This window comes from Acromyrmex echinatior, chromosome 16 (genome assembly GCF_024713525.1).
Source record: "Acromyrmex echinatior isolate Ae372 chromosome 16, ASM2471352v2, whole genome shotgun sequence".
Lineage (NCBI taxonomy): Eukaryota > Metazoa > Arthropoda > Insecta > Hymenoptera > Formicidae > Acromyrmex > Acromyrmex echinatior.
In genome coordinates, this window is record NC_141867.1 from 7,749,553 (window position 1) to 7,776,593 (window position 27,041).

Consider the following 27,041-nt stretch of genomic DNA (forward strand, 5'->3'; position numbering starts at 1 on the left):
TCTTTAAAATTGTAATTTTAATGTTATTATCAAAGTTTGATTATCAATAGAGAGATGATAACTACAGTAGAATAAAAAATGTAATTTAAGTAGCAATAAGATATTATAGCATTACAACTATGCATACATATTTATGCAGCATTCATATAATACGAAACCATTTAATAATATATTATTCAAATATTAAAAATATTATATAGTATCGTTTGTCGGTAATTGTAGCAATCGAGTATAGATCGACTGAGTCAAGGCTGCATCATAAATGAGAGTTATTGATAATTCTATCACGACTCGCGAGATGTCATCGCAATCGACCGGCCGGAGTTTTTTGACCGCAGCGGGCTCAATCGATAGTTTTTATCAGTCGCGGGTGGCGGACAGGACCGATGGGGTAACTTGTGAGTTTAGTTTTAAGGTTAGGGTTAGTGACTCGGTGACACCGTGGCGGACTGGCGTCTGCGGAGTTTTCGGTGCTCGAGAGAGCGAAGAGTAACGAACGCGCTACGGTCGCGTCAAAGTCGGGAGGAACGTTCCGCGAGATCGGTCATCGTCACGAGTGACGAATCGAACAGAAAAAAAGAAAACGGCGAGGCGCGTCGCGATTCCGTGACGGATTTCTGTTTATATCGGCGATCGCGAGACCGCGGGTGGCATCCGCCGCGCGCATCCAAAAATAGAACGGCGACGGCCGCGCGTCGACGAAAGGAATTCCTCTCTCCCGCGAACGAGAGGAGGATCGCCCTTTCGGATTGTTTCGGAATCCTGGATGAGCTCCGATCCGATGACACGAGGCCGGAACGCGTGACGTGACAACGTGCCGCGATAGTCCTCCGTCCTCTTCCACCTCCTCCGACGCCACCTCCACTTCGCTTCTTGTCGGCTTCGAAATCCTTCCGAACGCTTCTCGCAACCGACGAATCTGTCGCTGACCCGCGTTCCGCGTACCGTCGAATCGCGATATCGAATGTCTGATTTCTCTGATTTCGCTGATTTCGCTATCGGCGCGAGTTCGTCTTCTCACTTCCCGATCCGATTAAGAAAATAGGGTCAGTCGAGATAACGATGAGGTGAGTATACTGTTATCAAAGGAGTAATGGTAACTCAATCTTTTGAGTTAAATAACGTTTATCATTTGTAATTTTCGCGTCTATCAAAACGTAAACCAATCCATTTTTGTGCTCAAATTGCTTGTGTTAGTTTCAAAATAAATAACGTATACTTAATAAATAATAAATTAAATTTGAATCAAATTTAATAAAATTATTAAATTGTTTAATTGTTTAATTATTTAATTGTTTAATTGTTCATTTGTATAAGATTGGGTTGTTCCACCTTCCAGTAAACTTCAGCTCGCCGAAGTGCTCACTTTTTTGTTTATCTAATAGGTAAATTATCACATCACAGTTTATTTGAAAATGGAATAACCTAATACTCCATTGTTTTACTATTAATTAAATTAATGATACTTTTATATTGAATAGGAATCAATAGCGATCTATAGAAATGATTAAAAGTAATTTTAATTGAATATAATTTAAATTATGAATTTAATAAATGTAGAGGATACGCTATCGCTATCAATCAATACGTTCAATAATTTCGTACAAATAATCGATCGCTGTTGATCCGATCAACAAAAAATAACGGTTAACGTCCATTTCTATCAATGTAACTTTAATCTCAGTTTTACTTTTTATCTTCTTCTAATTCTAAGAATTAGAAAAAGGAGTAAATTAAAGCAAAATTAAAGTTAACTTACATTCGTTGAAATGGACACTACTCTATCACTAAGTCTACTCTAAAAAGTATTGGTATCGATTTAATCATGAATGTAAAAATATAATACTCACCATGTTGGTATCAACATCAACATAGTGTGGATTTAATTCTATGTTGGCATTAAATTCTCATTGTGTTTGTGTGATTGGATTGATATAAATACCAGTGATGTGATTTTAACATATTTGTTTTAATATATTGATGTTAAATAATTTAAACTATGGTGTAAATCTACACCCATGTTTTTTAGAGTATATCCTTATCTTCATTGACTTTTTACGGACACAGCTTTTTTTTGTTTGTAAGCTCAAAGATAAATCCAAGTAGATTCACATCTATAAGTTTTCCAATCAACTGCTTGAATAGATTTTGCAAAGCATCTGCTGACAAATTTTATTGGTAGGAAGATTATAAATTTGATGCAAAATCTTTTATATCAGATTTATCAGATACTGGCGACAGAATACCACGAATATATAACAGAATTTGTTTACATGAGTTGATAGCAAATCGGCTGTTTGCAGAAATTGAGCACAGAAATCTGCGTTCGACAGATTCTACTCGATTTCTATCGCCAATCTGTTATCAACAGACTTTATATCGACAGACTTTGCTAGTAGAATAGAGTTTAAAGCGAACACAGATGGAATCTGCTGTATTTTTCTGATCAAATTTTCTTTCAATTTGCTTGCATTCTGCGGTCAGTTCGCTCCGGCTACATTCGAGGAGCTGATTTTAGCGCTATTTCGTTTCTATCCTTGTTTTATATCTAATGAACGATAAAGACAGAATGACACAAATAATACTAATAACATCTCCTTGAACGCATCCTTATCGTGTCGGACATGCGCTGTTGAATCTATAGTGTCAAATTTAACACATTTTCTACACTATTAGAAATGCAACCACGAGTTTCTTCACATGTAAATGAAGCGTGGTTATGAATGAAATTAAAAATAATAAATGATTGGACTGAAAATTAAGTTACAAAATTTAGTTACTTAAATGTAATGAACGTGTACAAAGATTTGATGTATTTTTAATAAAATTTTATGAAAATTACACTAAATTTCATGAAAAATACATTAAATTTTATGTACAGTTCGCGCAATTAATGCCTTCCAACCCTACGACATCGTTTCCACTGTTGAGGCATCGCGTTTATACCTTCTTGGTCATTTATATACATTCATGGCCATAATCGAACGAACCGGACCAGCTTAAAAAAAGAAATTGGAAAAACTCGCATATTTCGGCTATAAACGTAAAAATAACCGAGAAAGTAACACAATGCCAAAACAGGATTGAAAGACGTGAACTGTATATGTACACAAATATACTTTTTAGTTATAAATACATTAAATTTAATGTAATGTCATAAAATAAATTCAAATTGTGTAACTTAAAATTTAATTAAATTTAAGAACATTTCTAACAGTGCAATTTCAACTATTTAACTCCATTGTTTTAAGTAAAACAATAAAATACCAATATATTGTGTAGGAGCGCAATGGCGACTCAAGTTAGATTAATTAATATAACAGTGTGTTTAATAATGCATTGATTTTTCTATTTCAGCGCTGTCGCGCGATACTTCTAGTTGTTTCGCCACGGCGATGTTTCAAGGCCTTCCGTACGTCGCACGTCGCAAAATAGAGACGCGCGGGAGAGTTTCTCCGTATTCCCAATCCGAGAGATCCTCGACAGGCGCGAGGCTCCGCCGAGCACGAAATTGACACTCGCGGGAGGCAAGTTCGGACAAATGAAGCGTCGCGTGGCGGATGACGACGCGAGGCGATCGGCAAGGATACCGATGACCGTTCGTTGCTGCGAAACGGCTGTGCGTGGGCCCCAGTGAGAAGATGTCGCAGACCGCGGATGCTGAAAGCGAGACGGGCTCCATTTGCGACGAGGAACGCGTTCGTAAACTGTTCCAGGCATGCGACGGCGACGGCGATGGCTACATCGACAGGTGAGCGAAAATCGTTCGGAATAATAGAGGAAAGGCCCCTATTATGAGAATTCATTTTGGGTAAATGCTAAAAGTCTGTAGGCAGAATTTTAAAAAATAATAGATCATTTTGAAGGCAATTTAATAAGCTTTAAGATAACGTTACATAAAATTTAATTCAAATTCTATTTTTTTTTTTTTTTTTTTTTGAAAATTAAAGAAGTATAAAAAGTGAGCAAATCCCAAAGTCAAAAAATTGTGCTCCTAATATGAGGTGCCTCGAGAAATCGACAATAAAACACAAAGTATATCAGTATTGCAATTCAAATACTTTATTTGTTTCTAAAATACAAACAAACACAGCCAGCGTACGCGAAAAATGAGTATGTGATAGATTATACCAGAATTCATTTTCAGGTAGTTGGAATCAAGCATATATAGGATAATAATAAATTTTCTACTAAATAGTTTTCAATCTAAGCAATAAATTCATGATAGAACCAGTAGATATTAATTTATTAATTTATTTATTAATTTAGCAGATACACCGCTATTAGGCGCCTATCTCATAATAGGAAGCTTTCCTCTATACAATACATCGAAGAAAGTACTCTCTCTCATATAGACATGTATCGCCAAAAATTGGAGGTGCACGTTAAAAAAAACATTGGTGTTAATATTAAAACAAATTATATAGATACCGCATGTATATAGATATTAAATTCACACCGATATTCTTGAGAATCCGTTGATGCCTATTTTCATGAATGTAGATTAACTTTAATTTCGGTTCAACTTATTCTTCATTTTTTTCTAAGAACTAGAAAAAGATGAAGAGTTAAGCTGAGATTAAAGTTAATCTACATTATATTAACGGAAACGGACATGAATCTGATTTTTCCAGATCGCTCAAATTTACTTATACAACGTTATTTCGCATTTCTCTATGGGATCAAATAAATTCCACTAAATTCAAATAAATTCAGCGAATTTGGCGCGCGAACCTTCGCGCGATTGCACAGTTAACAATGACTGGTATCGCGTGGAATGGAAAGAGCTTGTTGACCGCGCCTGCCGCTGGCATGTACGTTTTAATTATTCCTTCAATTAATTAGAGCTATCCCTCCCCCCCTCCTCTCTCTCTCTTTTTCTCTTTCATACTCTCCTCGCTTTGTGGTGAGCTCTGATTCTCGCGGGAATTGAACGAGAGGCGACTGACGCGGCATATTTCTTTTTACTCTTCGGCAACTTTGGTGAGAGTACAAACTCGTCGGAATAGTCGAGGCAATACAACGCGAGAGAGAGAGAAATAATAAGTTGGCGATAATTTACAAGGATGAGCATCTCCCGTAGAACAAACGCGGACTATGGATCACTTAATAACCGTTTGTCGTATTGTTTCTTTTTATTTTTCCAACTTGTGAAATCGAGAAAATATTTTCTCATTGCTTCACACACACACATCGAATGGGCTGTCTGTTTCGTAAAAGTAACAATTTAGAAATAGTCTCTCTCTTCCTCTATCACTTTCTTTTTCTCTCTATTACTTTTTTCTCTCTCTCTCTCCCTCTCTCTCTCTCTCTCTCTCTCTCCCTCTCTCTCTCTCTCTCTCTCTCTCTGTTTGACAGAGTTACAAAATTCGAAAATACGTGATTTTTGCGAGCGGCTCTTAAATTAAATTTTGCCGTCGAGGACGTTCCGTTCCATCGGTCTATCTATCCATTTTGTTCCTCGCTCGTCGTTTCCGTTATCGATGTCTCGATACGTTTTCCCGTTGTTTTTTTCTTTTCGAGGAGGGTGGCCCGCTCAACGATGCTTCGATATTGCATTTCCAGCGCGACGTACACGTACGGCTCGTACTCTCATACGTGGAACTCGCGGCTACCTTTTATTTCGTTTCGGTGAAGCTAAAGGTGCACTTTTTACCGCGCTCGTCGAGCATTACGGTCTATATTGTCTCCATCGCGGTTCGTAGATACGCAGGTTCCTGCCATAGGTAAACTTATGAAGGTAAAATTACATCTGTACGGTTTCTCTTTCTGCGTATTACTTGTAATGTTTACACGAAACTCCGTTCCGCACACGCTGTAAACTGTGCAAACTACATTTATATATGTCAGAAGGCGGGTGAGAATTCTGTCGAGTAGATACTCCGTTTTTAATACTCCGCTTTTAATCGCGCTTTTTCTACCAATTCATTTCTGCAAGTAAGACCGGAAATGATTCTTTATTATATAATATAATATTGCGAATAACGAATATTAATAGAATATTGCGAATAATTTCTAAATTAAATTTCGAAAACTTCTCCCAATATTCTATCTATAACGTATATTATAGAATATTGAGAGATTCGAAATTTAATAATTTAGAAATTGTTTGAATATTGTGTATCGTGAGATACGTATGTAGATATTTATATATTTTTATCTACAGATTTATAAATTTATTTAATTATTTGTATAACAAAAGTGATACTATTTACAAGAAAAACTTTGATAATCCAATATAAATTATTGTTTTAAAAATTTAGAAACTATGTGCGCATTATGCAATTATATGGTAATAATAAAGTGTGCAAATTTCGTGAGCTAATTATCATGAGCTAAAATTCAAGGAAAATTAAGTACTCAAGCTAATTTATGTGGTAATTTATGCCCTTAAACCTGCACCATTGCCGATATAAAAAAGTATGTCTGTTATAATATTATTTTTGACTGCTCTACAAATATATCAAGTTTCAGCAAATTCAGCGAGTCATAGAAAGTTAAGTTTACTTGTCAAACCAAAGTAAGAACACTTACTCCAAATTGTCCAATGAGACTCTGCAAATCACGCGTAATGAGAAAAACCCATTAACCGATAGAAAATTAAAAATGCTCACGCTCAAAACAATGCATTAGCGTACCATTTTGTACGCACTTTAATCTCACAGACGAGATTTATCGTCGACGATTTAATTTTACCGGATGTATGATAAAACGATGGGATCTTCCAAGAAATCTCTCTGCGGTGCGCAGGCGATGTTAAGAAGGTTGTAAGGGCATAAAACACACACACACACACACACACACACACACACACACACACACACACATATATATTAATATTTATGCATTAAACAAACTACATACATGTGAAAGTTGTGTTCTACATTCTGTTTTTATTGAGCAACACATTTTTACAGATTATTTATTTTATTTGATATTAGTTTTATTGTTACAAACAAAAATTTTTTAAATAATAACAAAAATCTAAATTTTTGAATATAAATATTTGAAGTATTAAAATGACTTATGCAAAGTTTCATTGAGATTCATCAATTAATTTTTATAATAAATATTTTGTTTTTTACTGAACAATTAATGTCTGCATCTCAATGAAACTTTACATAAATACTTTTGGACTCATAAAGTATTTATATAAAAAAAAATTAAGATTTTTATCATTATTTTATAACATTTTCATATATTTCTATCAGAGTATAAATTAAAAAAATATTACTTTTTATTGAAATATCTTTTGATCCAGATGGTCAACTGTCTCTAATTTTTTTTGTATTACTTTTAAATGCAATTTAGAATAATCTAAATTAATTTTTTTCAAGTAATTGTTAACATATATTGCATCTGCCTTACAATCTCTTTAACAAAATCTCGCGCGATTGTTCCGAGATTAATCCTTCGATTCGAGGTCGCGAGCGGCATCTGCGAGATTGGAACGCAGGAGTATGATTTATCATTAACCACTATTCCCCCGATAATAATTACCTTTATGTCGTTAATTATCGCCCCGGGGGAAGTAACATCGATTTCTTAACGAGGAATAATTTATTGCACGGGGGATACTCATCGCAGTGTTTTATAGCGATCACTCGGCCCAAGCGCGATTTCTCGTTTATTTATTATTGTTTTACTTCTTTTCAACTCCGCAAGCCACGCGATGCATAAAGCTCTAGTCCTCCGTGTACAAACGCGTTTTTAAGTGAGATTCGTCAAGTAGTGAGGCAGCCGGAAGAGCGCCGCAGGGTGGAAGAGAGTGTGCGTTCCACAAACAAATTAAGAGAGCAAACCCGGCAGCCATCGTTTCTCCTCCACGTTAAAGAGAAGAACGGGACAATATTTCCCGACTTGTTGGCATTCATTACGGCGTACTTTCGTAACCTCGGCATATCTAAGCTCTCGCCGTCGCTGCAATGCGTTTCGCTGCACGTGATGCACATTTCAGCCTTCCACATCGCACGCGTCCATCAGCTTTTCACGTGCACGTAATATTCTGAAATTTTACTCATTTTCTCCTGTCCCCAGTCTTATCTTTAATGACAGATTACCACACTAATATGAGATAATATTTCTTCGACTCTCGGGAAAAAATAATATTTTGAAAAAATATTGGCAAAGAATTGATTTTATCTTTTTTATTAAAAATTATAAAATAAGTGTAAAGTCTTTTAATCGATATTTCTAATTTTTAGTGCAAACTATGCAACGTATGATATTCTATAATTTCTTATACATTCCATCTACTATATTAGTAAAATTTTTTATTTCGTTTCTATTATATCCTTATTAAAAATTAATACCATCATTTATACATCTCCAAGATTTTTTTTTTTAATGTACTTATTTATTAATTCGAATTAGAAAAGATTTTTTTATTACAAAGTTTTGTGTTAATATTAATTAATTACTTTTGATCACTACTAATTAATTTTGTTTTCCTTTAAAGTTAAAACCGCAGTAATTATCAGAATTTATTAATTGAAGTAACGAAAAACTTTTTTCTTTAAATAAAGTTATGTGAACATAGTGTTACATATTAATCATTTGTATAGTATTTTGCCGATATATTCCAGTGAATAAAAATCCAGACAGTAAAAATCATTTATCATAGATTTTTTTCTACTCATTGAATTTTTCCGACCGAATGTCTTGCGTCGATATTGGGAACCGGTGACCCAATTTTCCGGGGGCGCAGCCTCGGTATTTCACGTATAACGCCGTGAGAAGCAATTGTGTGCGTTTTCCTGACATGGACCGACTGACAACAGCGGATAGGAGTCGAAGAGAAGCCAGGCGAAGGAAGCGCAACGCGGAGGAAGGGTCGATTCCGTCGATGGCAAACCCTCTACGATATCCTGAGGGTTGACCCGGCGGCGAGGGGGAGGTGCACGTTGCTTCCCCCACATTTTATGGCAAGTGAGTCACACCATCACCGTGATCGGGTTCTCTCTCCTTCTTCTCCCTCGCTTGTCGTTTTAGTCGTACCCACGACTGCTCGTTCACGCAGTCAAGCCGGGTCTTTGCGCTTGCAGAGCTCGTTTATCGGCATTTCTCTCCCTCCATCTCTGATTCCACCTCCGCTCGTGTGCCCTTTTATTTTCCGCATCTTTCTTTCCCTCTTCTTCGCTGCGGTTGATTTTCCTCTACCGTGTAAAATACAGTCGGCGAATATCGGTTGCAGCATTCCTTGTAATGCTACGGATTTCCGTGCAACGAAAGCATAGTCGTAAACGTAAAATTCCACCTCCGCCGTGGATTCCGCAGCTCCGCTGGAATAAAGAAGCGAAGTGATCGTTGCTCAAGTCGAAACCGCGTGTTCACAGATGTCGGCAATAAGTACGACTCCGATAATTCTTTCTTGTCCTCGCCCACGCCCTTCATATAAACGATCTACCTTGAGAATAAACTTTCTTCTAATTTTAGAAGCATTCTCTCTAGGGATAGTTTTGAATGCGGAAGCAAGTTTCACCTGCTATATGGGAACAAAATTATTGGTTCCAAGAAATTCTTGAAATGTAACGCAAAGTCTCACTTTTCGGAATTTGAACGCCAAACCGATATTGTTTATTTAAAAAATAACACAATTTTTAAAAATTTGGTTTTTTTTTTAGTTATTATTACGAATGAGTTATGTATATATAAACATTACTCAATTGTTTAAAATAACTAATTTAAGAATTGTCATAACTCAAAAAGTGATTTTTAAGAATCATGAAATTAAAATGCCAAAAATGACGTTTTAAAAATATATTCATGTTAATATATATATTTTTTTTTTGCCGATATTTGATCAATTTTCTGTCAAGTTAAAAAATACCTTTCCTCTTTTTTAGGAAATTTAATTTTTTGAACCGTCACTTTTGAAATAGGAGAGCGAGATATGTCAATACAGTATAAAACAAAAAAATCAAATGAAATATTAGAAAACATTTTTTTTTTAAATATCGAAAATACTTGGCAAGCACCGATTGGATAAGAGTATCGGCTAGCGGTAACAATTATTCAACTTGGCGTACCTTCGGCGTACGAAATATTAGACTCATGAATGATTCGCGCGCGCGACGAGATTTCGCCGGCGGACGTTCTCGTTATAATTCCGAGATTCTCTTGACTGCGACGTGGCTGACGGAATAATAGATGCACCAGGCGATTTACTTTGCTGCTGAGGCTCCCAGGCTTGTTTGTACGCGATGGAGCGCGTAAGCATAGCGGGAAATTTCTCCTGAAAGAAATACTGCGAGAGAGGAACCGGCGTTCTGTCGTCCGAATCGATACGTCTCGACTCGCGCTCGGAGCTCTGAAAAAAGCGGCATTTACCGTCTTGATTTACATTGGACAAGAAATAAAAAAGAGCTGATCGTACAAGCTCGAAAAAGATTGTATGCGTAACAATGATATACACGTAGTATGCACTATTTATACGCAAAAGATAGACAAAATAATGTGAACATTAGAAATAAGTTAAATAAGTGAAGGACTAAATACAATCGAAGCTAAATCTTGGTGCCTAATAATTTATATGTCAATTTTAAATACATTTCAATTATATATATATATAAACTCGCTACATACTGTCGGACTTGAAACACATAAATTAAAGTTGAAATAATAAAATTTGGAATATCAACTATTTATTTTTTTCTTATTTAAATAGCAAGTTGACCATTTGTCTTTAATATACATAGATAAGGATAAACAACATTGTCTCTTCTTCACTGAGAGAAAGGATTTTGTTTAATTTAACAAGCCATTAGTACCTTTAACAAATGATAAATATGTGACAAATTTTGTTGTGATTGCTGCTAATCTGCTATACTAACCAATTATTAACAGAAGCAAACTATATAGAATCTGACCTATCTTTTGGATAGACTTTAAGTTCGTTTACATAGAAATCGTAGAGTCTTAAGTTGTAGGAAACTGATCAATCACAGTCAAATATAGAAAGAATACTTGATTAGAATCGGTCAATTTCTTACGATTTGAGATCCTACAATCGTCTACAACTTTTATTTATATATATATATATATATATATATATATATATATATATAAATTATTTGTTACATTGACGAATTAATTTGAAGCCATCGATGCACAAATCGATCGGTTTTTAAACAAATATCACATTTGTTTTCTTGATTTGTTCCTTTAACAAAATCATTTTTCTCAGTGTTGTTGGAATATTATAGAATACAATACTTAAATAGTCTATTATAATATCATAGTGCTAATATCATTCTTAGCAAGATATCTTTCAACTGAGGGGATGAGTAGAATAAAGGCGTGATTCTATTTAGGCCCTTTTACCAAAGATTAATTTTTTTATATAATATTGATCGTAATAGAGAAGTATTGTAATATGTAACTTCTTACAGACATTACATAAATTCATTTGATATTGTACTCATTTGTGTATAATAAAAAAGTAGCGGGTTATTTTAATTTTTATTAAAATCAAGATTTATAAGGCCTTTATTCCGCCCATCCAATCAATTACTTTGAGATATTGTAAGAGGAGCAATCTCTGCTTCCCACTCTGTTCTTTAGAATTATTCAGTGACTCGATGACTTGCGCGTAAAAGCCTAAAATCCAACCGCCGATCAGAATCCTCGAACTACTCGCAAACACGAGTTCTATGGCAATTTCGTCGAAACCATTCCATGGCCAGGGTTTTTACACGCGATTCAGCACTCGTAATTTTGTTACGCACGGCCAGCTTGCGCCCATCCAGCTTGCTCTTCTCTCACAGTCCTCTCATTTATTTCGCCTCGGTTCGACTCGTCCGCGATAAATCCCGAAATCGTCCCGACCAGTTATCGTTATTTATGCTTTCCCTCCTTCCGACACCGTCGGGATACATCCCGCTTCGTTCACCGTTATAGAAATTTTCGTTTTGTCGACCCATCATCGACCCATCATCGACCATCGTCGTCTCGCGGATTACAGAACTCGCGATATCACATGTGACCTTCTCGTATTTTCGTTATCGCACAGCTATGATCTAGAACTTAACTCTTAACACTATAATTTTCTGGTCATTTATTACACATGATGAGTCGTTTATGTTTGAGTTAATTTTTATTTCAATTTCATTTAAATTTCATTTTTAGAAAGTATACAAACATTGTACTTTTTATATATAGGTACTTTAACGTCTGTAGAAAATAATTGAGAGACTATGTGTATTGAAAAAAAAAGAAGATAAAAAGATTATTTTCCAGAGTGTCCCGAAATTCGAGGACAATATTATTACAACGTGAAACTTCGAATAATCTTGAATAATCGACAAGATATTAATTATTATTATAAATATCGTTGGAATAATTTTTTACTCAAGTATTATCAACTTTAGAAAAACAGCAAGAGACAAAAATGTTTAATTTCTTTTCGTAGAGCTCTAAGAATTTTTTCAGAATTTTTTATTAACTTTTCAGTACTGCATTTTCTAATTGGAAAATTGCGAAAATTGCAAAATGATAGAGAACTTTTCGATTTAATTTTTCACGAAGTTTTACGCTGTAATAATATTGTCCTCGAACTTCGGGACATCCTGTATAAAGCCATGTGCTCCTAATATTTCAAAGAAAAGAAATGCGCAGAACGAGTAACTGAAATAATCCGTTGTTAATTTAATAAAGATATTTAATAAAGAAGAGAAATTTTCGCTTAATAATAATTGGATTAACACAATATAGTCAAAGGATATATCTACTTTATGTGTTACAAACGATAAGAGCATTTTTTTTCCGAGGGAATATCTTACTATCGTGAATAATTCGTCATCTCGTCCGATGAATAAAACATTCCTTCGGTGTCATCGGAAATAGAACGCAAAATGCACGTTTTAGGCGGGGCAAACCTTCGCGTTAAACGAATTATTTTCGGAGCCAATGCCGCCGCTGTAAATTTGATAAACCTTCCCGATCAATACGCTGATATCGCGCAGTCCCGGCAACGTCAAGGTCCTGCATCTCTCTCGTCGCTGCTGCGAATTATTAATACCAGTCGGATTCCGAAATCGACTGCATTATCAGTGATCGCGCCGCTCAAATTGACAACCATGACTTCCAGCGGCGTGTGAGAAGCGATCTCTCCCGTCACAGAAAGATCGTATTTTTATCGGTGAAGATTTGGTCTGGAGATTCTCGTTGGGACGATAGTCCCTCTCTCAGTCGGAGTAACATGATTTCTCGCTAATTACCGCGAAATCTAAATCTCTTGAAAGAACGCTAACAAAGCGACAGGCGTTAAAAGGGGGAGATGAAGCGCAATGAGTTTGCTGGAGCGCATAGAGAGCACTCTGCCCGTTAAAAATGACGTTTGTAACATCTCCCTTTCCTTTCCCCTCGCTTTTTTTGTTCTTCCTCTTTCATCTTTTCTTTCATCATTTTGCTTTTTTTCTTCTCAATTTTTCTCTGTTTGATTTTAGACAGTAAAAAACATTTTGTACTTCTGTTAAAATCAGTTTTTGTTAAAATTTTTATATTGATTTTTTGGTGTTAATAAAATGTGATTGTGTTATTATGCATTTAATTGATATTCATATATTTCTTAGTGTTAAAATAACAATTTCTGAGTAAGTGAACAAATAACAAAAATAATATAGTTTTAAAATGTAAATTCTAAGATAAATAAATAAAAGATACATGTACGTGTTAACATGTTAAATGTTAATTTTACTAAAAAAATATTTCCGCAATTTGCTTTAAACACAAATTGTCACAAGTTTTGTGATAATTTTACATAATGTTTGTTACTTCCTACATAGCCATCTTCTGTTAAATTGACATATTGTAAAAATTTGGATGGACCATGAAATGTGTTAGTTCGAGACATGAAGTGTGTTAGTAATATAAATTTTCTAACTGTGTAATGGCAATCGCGGACGACATCCAACGAGGTGAGAACTCGCCATTTCGAAAGGGAGGATTAACCGAATCGACAGTGTAGTCTTTCAAATAACGGACTTCGATGAGGGGTTGAATTTCGATGAAATAGAGAGAGCGAGACATTTACACTGGAATAGAAACATCAATTCTTCGATGTGCACTCAAGTTCTCCATTCTCGCTGATGTAACCTCCAGTTGTATTTCTCTTTTTTATTGTCTGGACGCGCTTTTGCGCTGGTATATCTTACATATCTCCCGCATTGCTTAAATAACGCTTCCTTCATTTTAATAAAACGATATCTCGTTTCTCTTATTCCACGAAAGAATGATATTGCAACGTTTAGCTAGATGTACAGATCTGAAAATAATTTTGTTGTATCATAAAAGTAATTATGTAGGATGGAGCTGATTGTTACTTGACGACTTCAAGCTAGAGTATCAAAACTTTTTATAGCATTGCTCATTGTGTTTGAGCGTCCTATAAAGTTATTTTCAAATTTGTTTATAACTAAATTTCTGCAAAACCATTTTTCTCCCGTGTTAAAATCTGTCTTTTTATTTTTACATTTATTTTCTATCACAATTTCATCAAATTCAAGAGACAGAATTTAATAAAGATAATCGATCGCATAACCTCGACCTGTAGTAGGATTTTAACGCGAAGGTCGTGAAGAGCCCTTCGAATTCTTTGGAGAGATTCCGAAGGACGGGCGTGACGCGATAAGAAACTAATCACGTTTTTTGCGCATGGAAATTATATGTATATAGGTTACGTGGGAAGTTTTCCTGCAAATGTCTCACGTTGGAACAATGATCACGATATCAAGTACAATCAGGTTCGAGAGGAAACATTTTAACATCGGAGAAATCTTGGCCATCGTGCAGTAGCATCAGTTTCACATTTCCCAACAATGGACGCTTATTGGTCCGTTACGGTACATTACGCGTCAGCTTTTAAAATGCGAACATGAGACTCGCTTTCCCCGACGAAGAGAAGTTCGTCGAGAGCTGTATAATCCAAAAGAATAATCTATAACTCTCTAAAACTCTTTAGGGATAGATCCAAAAATTTGTCGACAATGTCAAAATAATTACGACGTTAATCTTCTAGAGATGATGTCCAATCTGTAACACAATTACTGACATTAGATCGGTAAAATCCTTTTAATGCATGTCAAATAAAAGTTATTAAAAGCACTAACTAATTTCAAATTAACAAAAGGCTAACTAATTAATTTTAAGGAATCAAAATGAGGTAACTAGTATAAAAACAGAATGAATATTATTAAGTATATTTTAATAAAAATAATTCTTTTGTAGATGTAACATAAAGAAAATTTAATTTTTATATTTAATTTTAAGTTTAATATTTTTGACAAAGAGATTTATAATTAAGTGGATTCAATAGAATCCACTGTTAACTTTGAAGAGTTAATGGCATACAAAGGTGATATTCTCTACAGTTTTCGTCTCTTCGATATTTTTCATTTCCCTGATTTCTTTTATTCGGACGCTTTGAACTGCCTTGTCTCTTTCTCTTTTTATCTCTCTTTCTCTCTCTCTCTCTCTCTCTCTCTCTCTCTCTCTCTCTCTCTCTGCACGTGCGCTCTGTTTCACGAGCCCTGATTAAAAGTAAAGGCAGGAAAGAGAATTCCCCGGATCGAAAAACGGGTGAGGACCGTAACGAGATCACCGCGTCACACAGGTCGAGGCACGAAATTGAGTTTTGATCCAATCGCACGTCCTGGGTAATATCGACACAAGCGTGTATATCTTCAGCATTTTCTTCGAGGTCTTTCGGAAAGTCCTTTCGACGACGTCCTTCTCTAATAATTTCAATCCATCAATATGTGTGAGGTGTAGCCTTTGATTTTCGCTTTCCTTTCGGTCTCGGAATATTTAATGCCTGTTCTCACTATAATGTAGATAACTTCAATTTTGATTCTTCAATTTATTTTCTTCATCTTTTTTTACGTGAAAAGAATGGTTTTGTGAAAGTATCTCTCTAAATTTAGCGAGATACAGATTTAAAAATGATTTTCTTTAAAATTTTTTCGACCATCAAAATAATTATATAAAATACTTAACTGCAATTACTAGAATGCCAAACTTTTGGTAGCATTACTATGTTTGAAATTTTTACATAATTATTTTGATGTCTAATAAAATTATTTTCAGATCTAGCTAAATTTTTAGATACTTCAGCAAAATCCCTCCGTGTAGTTTTAAAAATTAAAAAAGAATGAAGAGTAAGATTGAATCGAAATTAAAGTTAATCTAAATCTTGGTAGAAATGGTCGTGTTCTCGCTCAGTTTTTTTCTACTCTTAAAGAAATTATAAGAGCATAAAACACATATATTTACGCTTTAAATAGACTACTTATGTATGAAAGTTGTGTTCATAACATTCTATTTTTATTGAGCAACACATTTTCATAGATTATTCATTTTATTTATTATTTTTACAATTGTTATAAACAAAATTTTTTAAATGATAACAAATCTAAATTTGTTTGCATAAGTACTTTAAGTATTAAAAATGACATGCAAAGTTTCGTTGAGATTCACCAATTAGATTGTAACAAATATTTTTATTTATTGAACAACTATAATCTACATCTCAATATAACTTTACATACATATTCTTAAATTCATAATATACTTGTACAAAAAAATTGAGATTTTTATCATTATTTTGTATTACGTTTCCATATATTTCTATTAGTAATACAAAAGTATTACGAAAAATATTACTTTTTATTAACATAACTTTTGGACTAGATGGTAAGCTATCTCTAATTTTTTTTGTATTACTTTTAAATGCAATTTAAAATAATCTGTAATTTCTTTCGAGTAATTCTTAATATATTCCATTAGCCTTACAACCTTCTTAAATGTTCAATGTTCAACGAAATCGCAAAACGCTCGTTTGACTCGATGCCTCGCGCGCGACGGACGCGAACAGTGCGAATGTGAAATTAAACAAGTCGTTAAATTCACTTTTCTCGCTGAGCGGGCAAACACACCGACGCCGATGATAAACCACGTATTACAACGCGATCGTTTCCCACATGGTAGCATATTTATCGCACTCTCTCTCTTTGGCGTCGAAGTGCCGTTTAATTGCCACCGCGTGTAAATACGCGACGCGTATCCATTTATTTCGAGATAACGCTCGAATAAATTAATACATTGCGATAGAAAACACAGTCTGTGTGTGCGTCCATTACTTATACATCACTCCCATATGTACTTTCCTCTTTTATAATAATTTTTAAGAAGAAGTATTCAAAATATTCGACCAAAAAATTGCTGTCTTTTCATTCTTTTTCCTATGAAGGATCAAAAAAAAGAGAGAATAATAAACGTACAATTTTAATCTTCGAGAATTGAGAAATTCAACTTTAATTGAAAAGGACGATTTAATAAAAGTACGAGAGACTTAATTCCTAAAATAAAAATACTTGTAGAGTTTTCCCGCTTGTTCGCATACAAATGGTTTCTTAACGAGATGCAGAAAGGCTATCTGCAAATATATATATATAGAGAGAAATGCATATACTTTTAAAATAAACTCACGTGTCCGGTGTAAAACCGCAAATGCGGCGCCCGCGAACGGGATGGGACGAGCGACACGCATCGCGATGGATTAAGTTGCGTTCGTTCTTCACGCTGGCGATGAGATAGATAGGCTAGAATATATTCCTTTTCTCCCGTCTCTGCTTTTTTGTTTCACCTCTCGAACCGCAGCGCGGAATGCATTTATTCGCGCGTCGCAGTGGCACTCGCGGCGTCGCGCGATCCGCTCCGTTCCGTTCCGTTCCATAAATGTTGGTATTCCTCGTAACGTGAAATCTCTCGCAAGAATCCGTAGAATCTGTCAAAGTTTAACGTGAGCGAAACCCGAGATTATAAGATCATTTCATCGGTTCATTTCTATCAATTTAATTTTCATCTCAGTTTAATTTGTCTATTTTTTCTGAGTCTTAGAACTAAAATAGGATAAAAGCAGCCGAGGTAATATTTTTTGCAATAAAATTATTCACAGTCTGAAGCATCATTTTATCAACCTCTTCTAAGATGCCTATGAGCATCAATATTATTAAATTACTTGTCAATTTAATTTGTGATATTACTGCTCTAGTTCTATTAAGATTGCATTTCAGGACTGAAAATTAAATTCAGCTCGCAATTTGTAGCATTGAATATATAATACAATATATAAATTCATGTACAGGGTGATTTTAACATATTTCGTTACCCATCATGAGCAGGTAGAATGAATCGAACTGTGTCGAAAAGTTCTCTATCATTTTGCAATGTTCACAATAGTTAACAAGATATTAATTACTAAAAATTGTCAAATTTTGGTCTTGAATAATTTTTTACTCAAATACTATCACTTTATAGAAAAAGTGCAAGAGACAAAAATCATTTATTTTTTTCTCATAAAGTTCTGAGAATTTTTTCAGAATTTTTTAATACCGTATTTTCTCATGTTGGTAAAAATAAGAAAATGCAATACTAAAAAGTTGATAAAAAATTCTGAAAAAATTTTTAGAGTTTTATGAGAAGAAAATAAATGATTTTTGTCTCTTGCAATTTTTAACTATAAAGTAGTATTGAATAAAAAATTATTCAAGACCAATATTTGGCAATTTTTATTAATTAATTTTTTAGTAATTAATATTTCGTTAACTATTGCGTAAACTGCAAAATGGTAAATGACTTTTCGATTCATTCTACCTGCTCATGATGGGTGACGAAATATGTTAAAATCACCCTATATAGGAATATATGAAATTATTTAAGCATTAAAGATCCAGCTTGGCTTGTCTAGAGTTTCTTTATTTCTAATTTATAAAAAGATAAAAATTAATTAAATCGTGATTAAAATTAATCTATATTGGTAAAAACGAATATTGATCCTAAAGCTTCAGAATCGAGTTGTATATCCGCGTCATCTCTTTTCTCTACATCTGTGATACTAAAGTACTCTCAAGGCTCTAAAGACTCTACGCTCTTTGATTAGAAATTCGATAGATGCTTATTTCGCGTCGATACGCATGTCTCGTCATAGAACCGCGACTTCTCGTTGCGACGTAGGCTCAAAGTGAATCGAAAGTAAACGGTTGTCGGCGGCGCGTGCAAGAGGAGGAACTACAAGAGGGAGGATGCAGTCGTTAAAACTTTGGGAGACGAGAATTCTGGAGAGGCTGTCCCGACGTAGACACGAACGCCGTCGAGTGTCACGATGGTACATATATGGACCCGCCCTAAACTTGCACTCTCCCTCCCTCTCTCTCCCTCCCTCTCTCTCTCTCTCTCTCTCTCTCTCTCTCTCTCTCTCTCTCTCTCTCTCTCTCCCTCCCTCTCTCTCTCTCTCTCTCTCTCTCTCTCTCTCTCTCTCTCTTTCCGTCTGTCTGTCTATTAATAACCGCGGACGAATGAACCTGCCGACTAATGATCCTGACATCGCTCTTTGTGAATGTGCCTTTGAATACTTTGCTGAATATTGTTGTCGAGTAAAGATCGAGTAAAGATCGAGTAAAGATCGAGTAAAGAGTTTCATCAGTAGTGCCTGATATATCCATCTTTCCTCCAGATTTTCTCCGAGGTTTTGCACGGAAAAAGAATTGCACTTATACAAAAAGACAAAGTGGTGGCAACTAATGTAACTTCGTTACAAGACGCATTACTTCCTAACCCTGGTGATTTCTTCTTTGTCGAGAACTCGGAGTAATTTCTACATATATATATATATATATATATATATATATATATATATATAGAGCATTGTAGACACAAGATTTTAGAAGAAGTAGAAAACTGTAATAAAGCGGGGCCTAAAGAACTCTAGAACGTTGGAATACGACTCGGACGTCGATTAAAGTTAACAGTCCGATCGATGACATTCGTTAGCGTAATCTGTACGTCAATTGGAACACGCGTAGGACTACGCCACTCGAGTGCAACGCCCGCGAGTATCGGTCGAGCTTCGAATGGAGCTTTCATGCCGCCGGAAGCAGACCTGCGCCGACGACGACGACGCTATACGTAATCCATTAATATCGCGCCCGCGATGGACGTCGCGGCGCGCGGGAAGGGATGGTAATTAATGCGTGACGTTTAATTCGCGACGACCGTGCCTAAACCGGCGACACCATTGTTTCGACGAGATGAGAGATAGAGACGACTATTCTGTTCTCAGAATTGGCTGCGATAGTCGCGCGCGTGCGCCCCATAGAAGGGCGTCCGATACCGCAGCTGTCTGTGGGAAAAATAAAAGAAAATCAGCGGAAACCAATAGATGGTCATTCGTGAGAAGTGCGGGAGCTTGGCGGTTCGGTTCGATCGATTTTAACAATACTCGGACAATCCTTTCAAAGCGGAATTGGCAAAATTCCATATTTTTTTGGCTAAAGTCCATGTCAGCAATTGAAACCTGGCAATTGAAAATTTATTTTCTAGAAAAAAAAACGGACAAAATATTGATCTCTTTTGTTAAAAAACAATAAAGTAAATAGAAAATCTCTTTATCGATATTCTTATTTAGTATATACTGTTCAGCATCAATTGAAATTGTTTTCCAATTTAATCTTTATTCAAAATAAAATCTACAATAGATTAGAAATCGACGTAACAAATAAACTAGTGTTTTGTTACAAGATATTGTATGGTAAACGACGAATCAGATCTATATCGATAAAAATTTTAGATTTTGTTTACTATTATGTTTCTTTCATCAAATTATAAATTAATATAAAATTTAGAACATTTATATACGCATTTATGTCTTTAACATTTCTGTTTTAAAAATATGTTTCACATATTTCAATGAAAAAAGACTTTATTATAAAGTGTTTTATTATTATAGGTTCATTATTTGGTTTATTTCATTTTTCCTTAAATCGCTATGATTTACTAAAGCAAAAGTACATATCTTGCATAAAGAATTCACATATTTTAGTTACATATTAGTCATTTTCCTAATTAATAATAATAATAAAGGACTTGATATTAATAAGAAATAAATACAATAATACAGTATGTAAGAGTCTAAAATACAAATTTTTATATTAAAAAAAGAGATATTACACAATAAAATCATATATTCTAATCTATAATTATATTACGATACGCTCCCATGAAATACGAAATATAATTGTCTTACCAATAACAACCTGTTTTTTAAATACATGCCAGCCCTGATTATAATTGATATATAGTCTCTTTACTTATACGTCACTTAGATATATCTTCTCAGGTCAGGATCCAGATTATCCGTATCAAATAGTAGCAAATAATTAACAATTCCGTGATTTCCCGAATCGCGACGTTAGCGCCAATGACTGTCGCAGCTTCCGCGTCTGCAATGGAACACGCGACGAAAACGCGAAAGGACGAGGCCGGCTGCAGGTTTAACGATTTTCCAGGGATATCTCCGTGCCGGCAGACGGCTGTAACTGATGCATCTTTAATATTGTCCTGTCGACCTGGCTCGCCGGAGAATAGTTACGGTGCGTCGGTCCGCCGCGATTCTCATCCAGCGTTGGTTCGCGTGACGCGAACGCCCATCGCGCGAATTCGCTCTCTTCATCGAGCCGCGGTGTCGCCGTCGCGACCGATAATCAAGAGTGACGGGCCTGCTCTCGTCCTTCCATCCGGTTAGACAATTATTTGAGCATCGTAATAGACGGGAGAGGAGCGCGATCGTACGAGAATGATATGACAAGCACCGGCGCCCCGTAAAGCCGTCCCTTTTAATTAAATGAAATCTCGACGGTATCGTTAAAATGAGAGAGCATCTTAGAGCTCACCGGATAGAGCGATTTTGTTGTAAATCCGTTTGCTGTGTACACGTCGGACGATTGTCATTGTCGACAAGTCGGACTGAGTCGACTGAGTCGGAGAAAAAGTCGGCTCGTCGTCTCCATAATGGATTATTAAATATACTCTCCTTTGGATATATATATGTGTGTATAAACTATTGATAAGACGATTTAGACTCGGGTCGTCGTGCGACGAATGCGTCTTTCTACTTTTAACTGTTTCGTACCTCATCTTCCGCGTTGTGCCTCCGTCTGATGCATGAATTATTCACGAGATGAATTATTCATAGAAAGAGAGTACTTAGTCTTCATAATACACATTCCGCTTAATATGCGATACGACCAACGATTTATTATTTGCGATTTGCGTTAAGTGGTCGCGCGATCGGCACGAAAAATTTCTCGCTTACGAATCTAAGTTCCTTTTAAACGAAGCACAGCTTTTTCGTGATCCCAAAATAAAATCGCGTCCTCCCTGATTTCCTTGCAGCTTGTAGGAGAGACTTAGGTACTGTATTGTATCTCGAGACACGCTGATTAATCCCTTAATAATGACGAGATCTTTAATATTAGTTACTCCAGTATTATTTTGTAATTATCTTTCATTTAAAATAATATAAGAGAGCTGCCACAAAAAATCTCGATTATTAAAAAATAATTTATATCTCCCAAGATACAACATATATCCCTAAATGCTACAGTATACTTAATACCTAAATATTAACATTAAATATCAATTTAACACAAAATATTGAAATAATAATTATATTATGTTAACACTCGAATATACTAAAAAAAAATATAATAAAGATTATTTTTGTACAAATACAAAGTGTTTAATTGTATATCGCCGGGACATTGACATAAGCGTTTCACCCCTAACGGCATCTCTTTGCTTTCTGAATTTTCAGCCAGGACCTATTGACGGTGTGCCGGGAATTGAATCTTGAGAATTCGGTGGAGGAATTGATGCGGGAATTGGGCGCGGATGAGCACGGTCGCATTTCCTACCAAGAGTTCCTTAGGCGACGTCTGGCCCTGCGACCGGAAATCGAGGCGCTTAGGGCTGGTAAACGACGGAGTAGTCCACATCACACCCACACACCAGAATACCTGCCTACCAGCAGCGACAACAGTCTCGGTAAGAATTGTACAAATCGCCCGAATTTCCGCGACAGGTCGGTCCTCCCATTCAAACGACGATAAATTACCGTGGCTGAGGAGAACCGGAAAGCTTCGCGCGAGTAACAAATATCGCATTCTCGTTCGCCGATTCTGAAAACATAGACAATGTTTGTTCAACGAAACACAACCATGGGATCCATATCGCGCGTCGGACAATGTATCGCGATCTAGCGTGTTACGTGCACGCGTCGAAATAAAGTGCGAGCCATCCGCTCGAAATTGATGATTGATGGAACAATGAATACGGGACGACCGCGGAAATACTGCGACGGCATTTGTAATATCCCGAACGAGCGGATCGCATGCAACTGGATGCGAGATCGATGAACGAATTGAAACTGACGACTTTTAGGATATTGTACGTTGCCACGTATGTTTCCGTTTCACCATTCGTGTGTGCAACCGTGAATCTTCATTGAACGGTAACCGTAAAAAAACAATTCACGAACAAAAAAGTAACAATGTTATTGTTTTAACTATTGTATTTTGTGCTACTATAAATTAGAAACTTGCACGCTATTATTTTTTTTAAATGAAACACTTTTGTTAGGTATCTCAAAGCATTACCAAAAATATCAAAATTCCATAGATTGTTTTCTTATTATGTCTTAAGTATTTGTGTAAAATTTGAGCAGAATTCATCTATTAGTTTAAAAGTTATTTAATTTTTTGTTTATTAATTTTTATATAAAATTGCATTTTGTAATACTTATTTGCAAATTTCATGAAAAACTAGCATTACGAATTAAATTACATTTGTTATATATACTAATAAAACTCTAATAAACATTTGTGCAAAATTTATTCGGATCCACTTGTTTAAAAGTTATTTAACTAAAACTACACCAAAATATAGTCATTTGCGCTGCATAAGTAATTATAATCAAATTAGTTTAACTGTTTTATTTTTTGTAATTATTTCAGAGTATATTCACAACTAAAATGTTTTTAGCTGATAGCGACTTTTAAGCCTATTTTACAATGTACTTTTTGTTCCCTATTTCTTGCTTTTTATCTCTTGCTTTTTCCCTCTTTGTAACCGTTTTATTGTATTATTTCTTGCTACGAGTTTCTTGTTTCTTCCGAAGTTCGTTAACTTTTTATCTCGAGCAACATAAAATAAAAAATCGGATAAGAAGCAAAAAGACAAGCTGTAAAAAATAGCAAAAGAAATCAAGAAACAGAAAACAAAAAGCACATTGTAAAATAACCGTAATAGCTGATTTTGTGATAGCTGATATAGCGAAAAACATCTTTAAGCTCGAGTCACATTTGCTCATTCTTCTTAGTTCCATTTTTCTTTAAACGAACTATACTAGTACGTACTCGTAATTTCTACTTCAGGCACTGTGTCGGGACGACATGAAAGTTGGGAGTTTGACAGTGGTGCCCGTGATTTGTCGCCGGAACCCCATAGTCTTCAGAAGTTAGTAGAGGCGGCCGCTGGTGGGACCGGAAATATGCTGGACCTCGCGAATAAGGTAAGCCGCAACAATCTATCTTAACAAAACGATTGTCGATATCTTTTGCACATCGACGAGAAATTCTCTCTCAGTATTAGATTCGTTCCGCACTTCGTGTGCGAATCGCTCTCGCGTGATCGCTTGGTGAACGTCTGTCTTACCGTTATAATCTCATGATGATGTAACCTGCCATATCTATCATGTTCGTATCGTACATGCGTGTTGATAGGAAAAGCCTGTGAACCGCACATTTCCAAAATTTTAATGTGGGGTCTCTCTAGGCTGTGTAAATTTAATATTCCCTAAATTTTAACGCTCTCTACGTAACGCTCTCTATGTAGATTTAACTAAAGACTCTCTAATAACAGTCTGGATAAATTTTTTTATTGATCCGCCATGTTTTAACAATTCCAGAGAGAAAGAGAGAGAGAGAGAAATAGATAAGAAAAAGAGAATAGAATGAGAAAGAGAAAGAAATAGTAAATGTCAAAGAGAATCAAGGGAGAGCGTATAGCGTTCTCTTCTCTGATTGGTTCCACCATTTATCCGCTCACTTCCGCAAATATGTATGTGGGCATGTACGAATATGTACACACAATACTAGGGCAGTACAATACTAGTGTGTGCAGTACCGTATGTTTCATCACACTTCTATCATATCTCTTACTCTAATGAATGGCGGACGAATGGCGGCTTCCGGCTGAATCTGCTTCACTCTTCCTTAATTCTTTCTGATAAATGTATGTCCCTCTCTTTGATTTTTGTTAAAATTATTCTGCAAAATTATATACAAATTATATACAAATTTTTATTAGAGAGTCTCTAAATTTAACTATTTACAATATATATAGATTTTCAGATAGTGAATTTTGAAATATAGACATAATAAGTATCTCAATACATAAAAATTAATTTGTATTATGGTTTCGCAAATGAAGGTCCTAATGGAAAAGAATGTTCTGTTGAAGTATTTAAAAATTCAGCTAAATACAGGTCTAAAAATAATTTTGTTAAACTATCAAAATAATTATATTGGTCGCTCAAGCTGGTTGTTAGAATGTCAAAACTTTTTGCAATATTATTTAGTTTAATTAATAATAAACAAATAAAGCTACTTTTAGATCTGTATTTAGCTAAATTTTTAGATAGTTTAAAATTCTTTTCGTGTATAGAAAGAAGAAAAAAAATCACAAAAAAATATCTTTTTTTTTGTGATTTCTTATTCGAAGTAAAAAAAAATCGCTTTGCAAACTATCGACTGACGGAGCTTTGGAATACTTGCGCTTGTTAATGCAACATTCGCGCTGATGGAAAGTCAACGAGACGCACAATTATCCAAGGGAAATTGTCTTTGCATGCCGATAATCCTCGGTTTTCCTTGGCGAGAGCACTCGTTCGCTTAACTCCTTCATCTCTCGCCCACGGCTCTCTATTATTTCCCTCTTCGTATCACGAGTTCACGCCTGGGAATTTCTTTGTCAGCCGCAATTAACCACGATACCACCACTGAGATGCGGTATGTCCATGCCGTAGTGGAAGATGGCAAGACGTGCAATTTCTGCATTCTCTCTGCTTTTCTCCGTCCGCTCGTCGATCGCGCTCACCAGTCTCGGTATCGAATTATAAGGTGTAGATTAACACTGTCAACATTTTATCGTTTGCACAGGATCCTTCTTAATTATTGTAAAATATACTCAGTTGAATTTAAGAGGAAATTTTGACCTAGAAAATGATTTTTACAAGGTAAATTTCATGGTTTTTTGAAAAGAAAAGCTATAGAAATATGTATTTTTGGATATTTATTCGTATTTAAATTATATGTAAGTATGAATTTTTGAAAGTCTTTAAGCTCAATATTTTTGAAATTATAAATGATACATATTCTGTCTTAAAAAGATGATTCATGATGATGAGCATAATTCAAGGATTTATATATTATATTTGTATAAAATAAATGAAGCAATTGTAAAATAAATTAACAAAATTTTTTATCGGCATAAATGTTACTATTATCCACTCTAGAATAAAACTTTTATTCTGTTAATATAAAATTTTGATTGTATTAAGATTTCACAAAATGACGACATTTTAAACATCAAAATTGTAAACTATTGTCCTTTTTTTTTCAATAAAAATAAATAAATATTAAAGATATCGACTTGATTACGTACGATAACAAAATTCATTAAAAATTTTCTTGGTTCGTTTAAAACGGATAGAAGTTTTCCAATCATGTTCACCATCTTTTTAAGATAGAATGTGAAAAGCGATTTACATGAGCTTCGAGAATATTAAGCTTAGAAACTTTCAAAAATTTATACTTTAAACCGAAAGTTTGGATACACTTTTTAAAAGTTTGGAAACATTTTTGACATTTTTGAGATTATTTAAATATCTATAACAATGTATTTATTACAATAAATCCAATACAATAATACTTTAGATCTAATAACAATTGTTGGATCCAAAAAATGATTGCTAAAAAATACATTGTTAAATGTATAAATAGAACTTGGAATATTTGTATAAAAGTGATCCTAAAAATGTCGATTATTAAAAAGTGATTATTAAAAATTGTTTCCAAAATTTTAGTCTGGAGTAAAAATTAATTTAAAAATGAGTAAATAAATATCTAAAATTTTACATTTTTATGTTA

General features: G+C 34.9%; 1 protein-coding gene across 1 annotated transcript in view; it reads left to right on the top strand.

Annotated features, from left to right (window-relative positions):
- The first annotated feature begins 358 nt into the window (after positions 1-358).
- The window catches only part of LOC105143963 (colorectal mutant cancer protein), a 76,930-nt gene continuing 50,247 nt past the window's right edge, over positions 359-27,041 (top strand). The window contains exons 1-4 of the mRNA XM_011052575.2: positions 359-1,067; positions 3,358-3,751; positions 22,649-22,878; positions 24,267-24,403. Of these exons, the coding sequence (XP_011050877.1) occupies positions 3,642-3,751; positions 22,649-22,878; positions 24,267-24,403 (477 nt within the window). The 5' untranslated portion in view covers positions 359-1,067; positions 3,358-3,641. The remainder of the gene's footprint in view (positions 1,068-3,357; positions 3,752-22,648; positions 22,879-24,266; positions 24,404-27,041) is intronic.